Raw genomic sequence first — 13,333 nt, 5'->3', positions numbered from 1 at the left:
CAGTCCATTTTGCACATTTTATTAAGAAGAAACACTCGGATCTGTGCAAAGAAAACTAAAATGTTTTCAAGTGCAGCGACACACTCACCAGGATAACATCTCTACATCCTGCTGGATAGTTCCTTGTTTTATATTTTGAAAAGCAATGTTTGTTTGTTCATATGGTGTTTGCTATGCAGGTGTGTCACCTAGAGCCATTTATGTGTGTAGTAGCGAAAGGCATGCACCGTTACGTGTGTGCAATGGTATGTAGGAGGGATAGTGTGTGTGTGTGTATATGGGCACGAGATGAGAATGATAATGGCCGGTGATTCAGTTCCACGAGGAAGGATGGAAAGAGAAACAGGAAGGTGGAGAAAATGCATGAGAGGGGGAGATGTGAGCTAGGATGCTGGAGACGTCAAGCAAAAGCTTCAGGGTTTTAATGTCTGCGCTAGAGAGTGATAAGGACGAGGACGCAGGTGGAGAGGACGGATGGAGCAGGAGAGAGAGCAGGCAAATAAGATGGGGCGATAGAGACGGAGTGAAAGAAAGAGGCTGGTCGGGCAGAAAATGTTGTCGTCGGCTCCTGAATAGAAAGAGGAGAGTACTGTATATTTAACACCATCTCTGGACCCAGACGGAGAAGAGAAGAGCAAGGGAGGGAGGGAGAGATAGAGACAGGAGGAGGGTGGTAGAGAGAGAAAGATTGGTATCACATGAGAGGAAGGGGAGTAATAGCAAGGTAGGACTAACGGCACTGAAAGCACTGATAGGGGCGCCAGAGGCAAGGAGGGAGCAATCCAGAGAGGATGAATAGAGTGGGGTGCTGAATAACAGTGGAAGAACAGAAGAAACAAAACATCAGGAAAAAGAAGAAGACACTGGACTGAACATGGAAAAGTGAACGTGAAGGAAATAACTCGGATAGTTGAAAACCGAAAGAAGGTGTTTTTCTTCGTAAAAGGAGCTGTAGGTGTCTCTAGGTGTGTGAGCTTCGGCGTGAATTATAAAGATGGACACATAACACCTGTTATTCCTGAATGAAGGGGTGTAACAGTTTTCAGCTGGTTCTGTTGCACTGTCTCTGCAGCATTTTGTCTACCTGCACGGAGTTTGACCTTCCTTAGTCAGCAGGCAGAGTGAGACTGCAGAGAGAAAAAGAGCGAGTAAGAAGGAGAGGTGGAGAGAGGGAGTGTCTACAGAAAAACAGAGAGTGTGTTAAAGTGGAGTAGTAGCCGAGGGAGTTGTTGCATTTTGATTAGTGTGCCTGTGCAGCCTGCTCTGTCCTCCCGACGTAAGACGGTTTAGTTCTGCCTGGGACTCTTTGGAGATACAGACCCCGTTTACCCTCAAACAGCAACCATCTCTGCAGCCCCCGGTCCCACCCAGACTGGACTGAAGTGATTTCCATCTCCTCGACTAGGCCCTGGCTCTTTCTAAAATGTCTCTTTGAATTTTTAATCACACCTCCAACTGTAGTGTTTTTGAATCCTCTGGAACAATGGATACGTCAGGCAACCACCAAGGGTGCCCTGCACGTGCTACCGGTGTAGGAGACTCAAGGTTGGGGGAGGCTAGGATGGGAGAGGGGATACGAATGGGGGAAAGAGAGACCCCACTTAGGCTGTCACCTTTCCGTATGCTCCGAATGCTGGACGCATGCCGTCTTCCTGGAAGCCGTATTGGTGAGTCTCTTCACTGTCATCCTCATTATCAACTTCCTTACATCACATTTGGTTTCCTCCATTCTGATGACAGAGGCATTTTTATAACTATCTATGAGTTTTATAGATTATTTTCAGAGGTAACATTTTATAATAAATTATATTGTACATAACTCCTCACCTATGAGACATTATAAAGGCCCATTATAGTTGTATTGTTATGGCTTTAACACATATACTGATTCCACACTGGGACATTACATTAAGATCAAACACATGTCCTGAGGATTTATTAGATACAAAGACATGGGTTTATGTAAAGTAGATTTCTCTCAGAATCTGCTGATCCTACAACTTTGAAAATGTTATTAATAATAATGTATTCATTTCTAAACATAATTTCCTTTATGTTGCTGGTCTAAAGAATTGAGATGCAGTGGGTGGCCCTGGGCAGTGTCTGTGAGGGAACACGCTGACTGCAAGAACATCTTTTGAATTGTGTATCTATTTGCTTGTCAGCACAATGGCTGTGGTATCTCTATTCTTGCTGCTCATGCCAACATCGGAGCGTATGGTGTCTTTTATTCAAAAACTGTTATGACAACCTCTGGCCTAAGAGCAAAAAGAAGAAGTTAAATGTTCAGTTCAAAGCTCAGTGTGGGTAATGTATTGGATGTGGACAGTAACTAATACATACATAATTTTGTAAATGATGCTGTATGATGTCCTTTTGTTGTTCTATTTATGTTTCATGTGGAACTACTTGAGCAGGTCTCCCTTGGAAAAGAGATCAATGATCTCAATGGTATTTTATCTGTATAAATAAAGGTTTGAAATGAAATGAAATGACATCTACACCCTTTTGAAAAACCCACTGAACTCGATGCCCTGCCGAGGGAGGGTTTCTGACGTAAAAAAAAAAGATTTCCATTGCTCTTTGAAGGCTTCAGCTTACACTTACTTTACTTCCTTTAACATGCTGCTCTTTTCAATTTTCTGAGGCACTGCCAACATGTTCCGGAGATGGGCTTCTAGCTAAGTGGAGTTGGAATAGTCCTAAAAGCATCCCACTGAATTTTCCAGGCATGCTAGGGAGTCAGCAACCCGACCTCGGCCAGCTGGGCTCCACATAGGGAGGCAGTGGTAACTCATGACATTTACTGTCTGCCCCTAGTCTGCTGCTGTGGAAATGGAGCAGAAAGAACCTGCAGGCGAATGGAAAAGAATGCCCTGTGCGATTAGGAAGTACATGCAAGTGTACTTGTTTGTGTTCTTTTAAGAAAAAAGTGTGTTAGGGAAGCTATTTTGAGAGACAGATCCTCATGCTGTAATTACTAGCATTACATTACATTGCATTTAGCTGACGCTTTTATCCAAAGCGACTAGCAGAACATTATTGTATAATACTTTTTCAAGGCCAAGGTGAAGGAATTTTCCTCCTCTGTCACTCACCTTGTCTGATCCACCCGCATCTCCTCCACTGTTTACGCAAACAGGCAGGATCAAGACCTCTCTGAAAGTGAGACAGAACTGTCCCATAATGGCAGTACTGGATACTCCCTCCTCGTGAGCATGTGGTCATATGTGTGCGCCTATCAGTATGTAGATATCCTGGATCAATTTACCTTTACTCCGGTGTTTGTTTCCTAGAGTTTAATGTTTCACCATCAGGGTTGATTCCTGATAGGAATACCTACTTCTCAGTTTTCTTACCAAGCTATTCTGTATGCATATCGTGTATTCTCGTGTCTGGCTTACAAGGCCACAGGCAGTACATCAGACTTGTGTTTAGCTAAGGAGCATATGCTGCTTTCGTCAACAGATAGTTATGGCGATGGACAGGATGTAGGCTGATATAAGCAGATTGGATCTGCACAGGTACTTCACTGCTTGCAGGCTCAAGAGGCAGGGGACATGTGATTAACCAACAATATAAGAGCACTATGACCTTACCACAGTTATTTAAAGTATTTTAAGTGTAATGAAATAAAGTAGAATTTGGTAAATGCCATAATAACAGACTTTCGAACATTATACATTTATATTTGTGTTCATTTATTCCTTTTTTTACATTTGTAAGTATTTAATTGTGTCCATGAATCCATACATTTCATAAATACCAAACATATTAGTAGTTAGTAAATAGAAAGCTGTACAATGCCCAAAAGGGACATCCGTAAACCAGTTTGCCTTTCTCTATTCCGAACCTTGACTACATGAGAGAGACACACTCAAATGACCTAGAATTGGCCTCAGGTGGTGTTGCACCACTCTATCGCTGACATTATGATAAATAGCTCTACCTATTTGGCTCTCTATCGCCCAATCTCACGGATGACGTGTCACAATCACTCAAGGGACTTATTTTTCTTCACGCTTATTCCTCTTCTTCTTCTACCCAACACAATCATGCTGCCCTCAATCCCATAATCTTCCTCTCTCTGTCACTCTGCCTATGGTGGCTGTTTTAGAATGAAAACACAAGGTAAGATGTTGGAAGCATTTGGGTTGAGCTTTTACATCTGCGGTTCTTCTCAAAAAGCAATTTTCTCTACCAAACATAAGGAAACACACACACACACACACACACACACACACACACACACACACACACACACACACACACACACACACACACACACACACACACTGTATGCACTGTACTTGAGAGTTATCAGGCACCGTACACTGAAACCCAAAGAGAGACCCTTCCCCCACATTCACCCGCACACCATTGATGGAAGTAGTCCTGTCTTGTGCACCGTGACTCATTAATCAGATGGAGTCTGGGGCAAATGGAGGTGTGGGGGGTGGCAGGCAAAGACGGGAAAGCTCTCATTGCATGCAGGGTGATATTGATCTCTGACCTCCTCATCTTACAAATGGTATTTTATACACAATCAGCAAACACCCCTGCATGGCTGGTGGTACAATCCATCATCTTAGCATTGGGACCCTGCTATGGCTTTCTCATACCGGTGAATGAGATATTAGAGAAACAAAAGGCTGTGTGCTCTGATGGGTGCATGGAGATGATTGAAGAGGAGATTAGGGCTAAAGAGGCATAGTGCCAAAGCAGAATAGCAGTACCAAAGACTAGTGTTGATAAAAAGACAATAACAATTTCTGACAATAACAGTCTGTTTGTGTCTGTGTGTGTTGTAGGTATCGTCCATGAGAATGTGAAGATGGGATCAGACGGGGAGAGCGACCAGGCCTCTGGGACGTCTTCTGACGAGGTCCAGAGTCCAGTCCGGGTCCGGATGAGGAACAACCACCATCGGCGCATCTCTAATGAGGTAATGGAAGGTTTAAGACCATTTCACACTACTCTTTGGCTTTGTTCGCAAACATTCAATGTAGCTTCAATTTAATGTTTTCATTGGCGTGAACGTTTCTGAAACATTTACATTTTAAAAGTACAAATTGATATTATTTTTGTAATATTGATAAAATACGCCAAAAAATCAGTAATAGTTGCAATAACGCACTATAAAATACAATATATAACATCAACACTGCCTAAATGTTTGGGTGTTTCACTCATTTACTAACTATGCATCATCAACTACAAACTATGGGAATTATTTGCAGAGGACAATACAGTGTGTTTAATGCCAATGTATTAGCCAATATTAGGTTACTGTAGATGCAACAGTATTGGTATATACCCCAACTGATTAAATGACATGTATATGTTTTAAGAATATTATATCAAATTCCATAATATTGATGTCAGTATTGCATCAAAAATTCCAGTATAATTTTGGCTATATGTGATGGCAAGAAGCGGAACATTTCAATACTAAATGTTCTTATTCCTTTCCTGTCCGTGCATTGCATCATGGTAGTTAGCTCTAAGTTACTGCATGTGAAATGTGTATATAGTACCGGACCTGGTTTTTCGTTATCTTCTTTAACATGCAGTTAGTCACCTCTTCTATACAAGGGCACCTATACTATCTGTGGACAGGTAACATGCTATTTGATGCTTTATTGTGCCACATCCCTGAGTATGTGCCCATGTCCCTGCCAGAGTGTGTGTGTGTTTGTGTGTCTGTTTTAAAGGAGTTTCAGAGCAATGAGTGCAGCAGTATAACGGGAAATGCCTCTGGACACGCATGCTGCTGCCTCTGACTGCCGAGCACAGTGGAAGGGACTAATTGAGACCATTTTTACCAAAGAGAGAAAAAGAGAGTAGGGGGGGAAGCAAATGAGAGGAAATACAAGGGGTGAGAGAGTAATTATGGAAGTAGGAGTAATTATTGGTATGACAAAGAAAGAGGAGATCCAGAGGAACCGGGCTCATGAGATGATAAGAGAGAAGAGGGAGAAGGAGAGATGGAGGACAAAATAATGGGGGGTGAGAACCAAAAAACAATGTTTCCTCTCAGCCACCCCCTTCCGTTCACCCCTTCCCCCCATCTGCCTTTCTTCCCTCAGGAATCTGTCTATTCCTCTCTTCTCCGCTCATACTCACCCCCTCCTCCTCCTCTCTTTTCTCCTCCTCCTCTGAGCATTTGGATGGCACTCTACCACAATGCCAGCCTCTCTCCCTCTCTCCCTCTTTCTCTGTCAGCGTGTGTGCAGTCATGTGGCAGGTCAGAGACATGCATCGTGGAAAACGCATGTGTGTGAGTGTATAGAAAGACACGTTTAAGGAGGACAATGAGGGAGCTACTAGAGCTGTTTTGCATTGTGAGTATGGGGACACATGTGTTTGTGTGGGATTGTCATTGTCAATTGTTTTCCTTTTGAAATGGAGTATGCATAGTTTACGTTTGTTGTGGTGGGGTCGCTGGCTTTATTATTTGCATGATTATGAAGAGTATTTGTTGAAAAGCAGAAGAAAATGTGCATTTTTCTGGAAGCAATAAGATGTATTGTGTTTTCTCACTCTATATGGGGTTGCAGTGCTTGCCTTCCATGTATTTCACTCTTTTGTGATTCAAACATTCAGCGGAGCAGCTTACATCCGTGTGATTTACTCAGGGTCAAAGTCCGTAGGTCATTGGTAGTGCATGTGTTCAAGGCTGATTTGTACATAATGATTTTATGAGGTCTGCAGAGCATTGCTTATCATTTTCCATGTGAGTGTTTGTCGAAAACTGTGCGGTGTAACCTGGTCCTTTGGGTGATGACATGTTGGTATGTTAACCAATGAGCTTAAAGCCATGATAGGCGTAAAATCCCTCTGCCTTTCATCTTCAGGCTTACATACACTTCCTACCCTCCCACTAACGCTCACATGTAAACACACATATCATTTCACACACTTACATCCAGGACACATACCGTGGGGCTGCTGGGACTGGGCCAGCCAGCCCCCGCTGCCATGGAAACAACGTGTGATTGGCACCTTTCCAGTGAACATGTCCTACATGGATAACACGTAGGGCCAATGCATTGTGGGAAAGGTAGCATCACACAAATTGTATTGAAGCCAATGAAGTGAGTGTTATATTAGTTGATGTAGAGTGGGTAGTTCAGAGGTATTCATGCTACATGTGTTAAGTAAGTAAGTATAATCTGTAATTTTACAGACAAAATGGGGGTCCCCCCTGTACTACGCAGAAAATGACTCAAACATTTCAGCAACACTAAGCAGAAGAGAAAAATAAATAAAGCGTGTACACTAAAAATATTTATCATCATCATAAAAAGGTATTTTCAGATTAGTTCCAGAGGAATTTGGGAGCTTTAGTTTAGAATGTGCTGATATATTTACAATGAGTCTGAAACTTACCAGGAACTTTCCCGAAAGTAGTGCCATCACATAGTGGCCTTGCAGTGGGCTTTCCTTTAGTTATACTAGACAGCATTTCATTCACACCATCAGTCATCAGTCATACACAACAGCAGATGGCACCTGTTGACCAATACTGAGTAATTGAGCTAGAGTCACTTGACAAACTCATTGCCAGGAGTGACAGATGGAGAACACTGTTTTTTTTTACGATGCATAAAAGTAAGCCCAGTTATCAAGGCATCAGAGATGGACACAAAATATGTTGTCATAATTTCAGATGAATAGAAGTTGATTAATGATGAGTCTGTTTTAATCAAATGTGACTATGTTGCTTCATTCATTTGATTTTCAATAATTCCGTTTATGTTACAGATCTGGACGATATTCCAAATAAAATATTTACTGAGCTTGAGTATGTATAATTATAAATGGATGGTTGTTTTTTTCAATGTGTAAGTCTGGAAGCCCCTCCTTCATACTTGCCATCACGGTCATACGGTTACAGGTATCAATTTAGGGAAAAGCAATGATTGTTGAATTCTGAACCTATTATTTGTGATTTATGTTTCTAACTTATTTTCTTTGTCCCCCCTCCCATCTCTATGTTTCAGGACATCAACAAGCGCTTGTCTCTCCCAGCTGATATCAGGCTACCGGAAGGCTACTTGGAGAAGTTTGCCATGAACAGCCCCCCCTTTGACAAACCCATGAGCCGCAGGCTACGGCGTGCTTCATTGGTAAGTGCTCATTTTGTCGGTGTGCATATTTGCATTTGGGTATACATTTGCAAAGCAGCTGAAACTGACGTCAATCAGCTAATGCGTTGGCTGCTACTTGGCATCTCCATGTGTAGTCTTTGGAGTACTTCATGCTGGTGCTTCTCTTTTACTGCTGCTTTGTTTTGAAACAAAAGTAATTTATTTCAAAGCCATTGTGTCAACTAAAATGGAAGGCCATTATGCCCTCTGACACACTGGAAACTCACAAACATAGACGCATTTCAAACCCTTTTGTTACTTGTTATGCTATATAGCTTACAATGGCTCTGTAGGCAGTATTATGTATCCAGAACAAGAGCATTATGTGTATGAATCTGGGGGTGGGAGAGAGAGGAGAGGAGGGACTGCTGGATAGATAGAAAGGGGGCGGATTGGTAGGAATAGGCAGTTATTCATGAATATGCAGTATGTCAGTTAAAACACCTTTGTACATCTGCTGTTTGAATTAATTTAATTTAATTTAGTCACATATTCCACATTAGTCTAGACGGGGACGGAAGCATTGTGTTTAATTTTGTCCCTACATCTATCTGGTAGAATTAGATTTTCTTCAAATCGGCACAAACATCCCCTTGCACTGTAGGATTACCTTTAGATGTTGGTGATCAAAGGTCAAGTTCACCGTGACCGCACATTCCTCCCATTCTTGTACAAGGGTATGTATCAGGAACACTCTGACGGTATTTCTTTGAATTAGGCTAAACACACCCACCTTACCTTAACTGTGTTTGACCATACATACATATAGGATAATACAATGATGTAATGACATTTTGGATAGACATGGATATAAACGTAACATTTATCAGTGGGCGGAGGTATTCCATTGCAAGGCTGATTTTATGTTTCTCTTTTTTTGTTCCAATGCACTCCTCTTACATCCTCTGCCCTTTTTTTGAATGAACTGCCTTACTGATACAGTTATCTTAAATCATGTTTACCAAAAGTATTGGTATACTGTGGGAAACATAAAGGATTTGCCCTCCATCAACCACTTCTGCTGTAATTATTGAACAGGGCTGGTACTCTGCCTTTGGCTCTCAGCTTGAAGCGATTTAATGACTCAGCTTTTCTACAGGAGTCTCACAGAGATGAAAGGAAATCATCTTTGAAGAGAGGTTTGCAAGGCAGAAGAGCGGTTTATGTAGCAAGAGCGGACGAGAAAAAAGAGGATAGACTTTCAGGTTATTGTGTCTTTACAATGTTAATGAGTGGTGGACATTTTCTAACATGCTTGGGTCTGTCCACTTGTGTGTTGCTGTGTATTTTTATGCATGTGATGTAATAGCTCAATCAATAATTCAGCAGCACTGTCAGACTCATCTGCTGCAGCTCCTCTCCTGACAAGGATTACACACAGGGACACCTTGAAATAAGCCAGAGAACAAGGCATAGGGAGGGGGAAATGCAAGGAGGGATGACTAGAGAATTGTAATGGAATAAAGGACAAGATGTGATTTTAAAGTGAGATGTGGTTAAAAATGAGGATGAAGAAATGTGTGAAAAGGAGCTGTAGTTTTAGAGAAGTTAGATGGCAGGTGAAATTACATTTCAAACCAGTGTGTGCTTGGAGTTAGTTTGAATGTATGTGTGTATTCTACAGGACACACTTTTGCACTCAGTATTTTACAGACCTACTTTCGACATGCTCAGCTGGAGACTTGGCCTTAATGAGTTGGCCTCTGCCTCTTACGTCAGTTTAAAAAAACCAGTTTGAAACATGCTGGCATGGAAAATAAATGTCTCCCCAAAAGTATTGATTTTATTCTCCCAACAGAACAAGTGTGCCTAAGTGTGTCACAGCAACCCTGAATTACTGCAAGCTTTAAAATAGCAATATGTTTCTCTGCACTTAGATGGCTTCTGGGTTATCAGATTAGCTTTCATTTGTTACTGTAACATGACCATGCGTCGGGTGTCCCATTACAGAAGCTCACACTTGAAACCGTGTATTTTGATCTTTGAATCGCTTCCAATGTAAGTGAAGTTGGTTGGTATCAATTTTCTCTAATTGCTGTTGAAATCAATTATTCACTGCGAACCAATAAGATTCAGTGTTCCATTGTGCTGAGGAAAGAGATGTCATTTTATCTCAAACTACAACACTTAGCTGTGTGCAAAGCTCCCTTTTCTCTGCATCCATTCAACCATGCAGTGACAAAATACAACAAAGAGTCTCCTATTGATGGTTTTATTCTTTTGTTAAAGCATACTAAGTCTGTGCAGTTAATTGAATATAAATCCCAGTCACGTTTTTGGCTTCTCACAGTTAAATGAACCTTATCGACCGCAATATTGACAACAAAAATGCGTGCTTGACTCACGGAAAACTATCTTTTTAATGTTGCGGCTGCAGACGGGAAAAAAGGAATTTACAGTATTCAGGTGAAGACAAATATGTTTAAGTCATTTGATAAAAATCTCTGTTCATCAGCAGGAATGTAGCACAACATGAATATAAAAGCAGTGATCTGTGTTAGCGCAGGTTCACTCAGACCTGGTCTATTGCTACTGGCAGGTTTAAATGAGAAAGGTGACAGTGCAGGATGTTTATTGGTTGATTGATTGAAACTCTAAGGACTGGCTATATCATGTTAATGAAACGGCTCTCTTCGTCTTTACACCTCCACTCACCTGCCACCTCTTTTCTTAGCAGTCATATCACTAAAAACTAGTCTCAATCCATTCTACTCCCCATCAAACCTGCTCACAAGTATCAGAAGGAGATACCCTATTAAAAGTGAAATGGACTTTATTTTCAATACACATCAAAGCCAAGCTACTCTCTTTAAAGGAATGGTCCACTCATTAGATAATTAATCAAAACTTCAGTATTTAGTGAAACGTTATGTTTAAACCATACCCTGAAGAAATCAGCGATATTCCCCGGTAAATAATGATTTTATAGCTCTTTTTTATCAAGACCTGTATATTCCGTCTGGCCGCCGCCATGTTTGCCATTTTCAGTAGTCACGTGATGGTCGTGACGTCATCCATGCATTCACTTTGTCAACACACGGAAATATGGTGGAGTATTTCAGTTCGGACTCGTCAGCAGAGGAACAAGTTTTGACCAATGTGAAGAGATTGGATGGGGGAATTCAGCCATACATATCAGTATGACAATACGACACCCTCTGTTCTTAGACCCTCACATCGTACAAGGAAAAACTTCCGAAGAAAACCCACAGTTTAAAGGGAACATGGGAGAAACCTCAGGGAGAGCAACAGAGGAGGGATCCCTCTCCCAGGACGGACAGACGTGCAATAGATGCCGTGTGTAAATTGAAAAGATAATACATTTGCAACATAGGTAGTCCAAATGTTTGGAAATGCATGTGTGTATAATAGGAAGATGATATAAGATACTATATGTATGCATGTAGTACCACCCTTGCTAGCGATTCCCTCTCTAGTTTAGCATACTCAGCTTCGTTGTCCCTGGCCATAGAATCACGATTTTATGGGGCCGGAAAAAACTGGGGGGAAATACACACTAGCCGGTACTACGCTATATGGAAAGGCCACCAAAAACTGTCCTGGCCTGGACGTTAACACGGGGCTAGCCGCTGCAATGGAAATGCGCTATAACATACCTTATTCTTACTCCGAGCACTACTTCTGCTCCTCCGTCGCTTCACACTTGCAGAGGGCGATTTCTCTACTGGCCGAACTGGTGTCCTGGTCGGTGATGACACCAGAAAGACCGATGGTACTGCATCTCCATTAAGTAATGGTTGTTCCATAAATCCCATGTTATGTTTTATCATACTCTCAGAGTAGTCGTCCGGAAATGTGAAATGTTCGCTGCATACATGAGCCTGTAAATCTCTCGGTTCGGGCCGGCCACATTTCGCTAGCCACTGCCTCCGAATGTACTTCTTATGCTTACCTTTTGGCAACAGATGGAACCGAGCATTCCGTGGATTGTTCCTATCCGAATTATGGCAATATTTCGCGATACAGTGAGGCATATTTGAATAGAGAAACTACAGTAAATAACATGGAGATTAACGTGTCTTCGAAAACCAAACGCATGGATTACGTCACGTCCGGGAAATGGCGGCGCCCACAGTGTTGATGTTATTTCGGTATATAATCAGTTTAAAATCACTGATAATGTCATCGGATTAAAAAAAAAAAAAGAGAGACTGGCAGAGACTGGTCTGTTTTATCGGATGATAATTTTTAAAAAATGAGTGTCATGAGCATACCATTCCTTTAAACACTTGGTACTTCAGCTGTCAGTCCTCTCTGTATGTCTTTTTGACTCTTGTTCAGGCTCAGACAGAACACATCTTGTTTGGTTTTATGTTGCTTTATTTTGTCACAAAAACATGGTCTGCTGAGTAATCTCAGTGAAGCGTTGGGAATTAAATGAACCCATTGCCATCGAAAGCATACGGAGGCACACACGCACGCACACTCTCAAAAAGGATCATCAGGTACATAGACAGAGAGTGCAGTTGCTGGCTGTAAGCAGAGAGTGGGCAGAAGGTAAGGAGCTGTGCCCTCATTTGGTTTAGAGACACTAACATGGAGCAAGGCCACTGATTATTTTTGTGTGTGTCACTCAGGGCGTGTGTGTGTTCATGTGTGTGTGTTTTTCTCATGTGACTGGTTCCCCTGCCGAAAGAGCAGCACAGCTCAGCAACAGCTCCTGACAGCCGCTGTCACAAGAGCAGAGATGGGAACAGTGTGTGTGTGTGTGTGTGTGTGTGTGTGTGTGTGTGTGTGTGTGTGTGTGTGTGTGTGTGTGTGTGTGTGTGTGTGTGTGTGTGTGTGTGTGTGTGTGTGTGTGTGTGTGTGTGTGTGTGTGTGTGTGTGTGTGTGTGTGTGTGTGTGTGTGTGTGTGTGTGTGTGTGTGTGTGTGTGTGTGTGTGTGTGTGTGCAGAGGGGAGTGTGTTGACATTTGAGCATAGGCTGCCTGTCTCATCACAAATATTCTCTTGCAAACACACACACAAAAGCGCACACACACAGCATATAAATACAGTGCAGGCCCCTACAAATATTACAAAGTACATAATAATTACACACTACAGTTTGTATTTATATTTTCCATTAGTATTTTGGCATTGCAAACTACCAGATACAACACAGATATTGATTCTGAAATTAAATAATGCCAATAATTAATTACGCAAATGTGGTTTTGT

General features: G+C 41.9%; 1 protein-coding gene across 10 annotated transcripts in view; it reads left to right on the top strand.

Moving 5' to 3' along the window:
* The window catches only part of LOC117449681 (cyclin-dependent kinase 17-like), a 44,427-nt gene that overhangs the window by 21,379 nt on the left and 9,715 nt on the right, over positions 1-13,333 (top strand). For 9 of the 10 annotated variants that reach the window (XM_034087491.1, XM_034087490.2, XM_034087487.2 and 6 more), the window contains 2 exons: positions 4,812-4,945; positions 8,007-8,132. In XM_034087491.1, the coding sequence (XP_033943382.1) occupies positions 4,812-4,945; positions 8,007-8,132 (260 nt within the window). Of the gene's footprint in view, positions 1-701; positions 1,668-4,811; positions 4,946-8,006; positions 8,133-13,333 lie in introns of those variants that run through there. The other variant, XM_034087494.2, reaches the window with a different exon arrangement.

The sequence above is a fragment of the Pseudochaenichthys georgianus genome, chromosome 7 (assembly GCF_902827115.2).
Source record: "Pseudochaenichthys georgianus chromosome 7, fPseGeo1.2, whole genome shotgun sequence".
Lineage (NCBI taxonomy): Eukaryota > Metazoa > Chordata > Actinopteri > Perciformes > Channichthyidae > Pseudochaenichthys > Pseudochaenichthys georgianus.
Note: the sequence above shows the minus strand (reverse complement) of the source record. Positions and strands in the feature narration are given on the sequence as shown.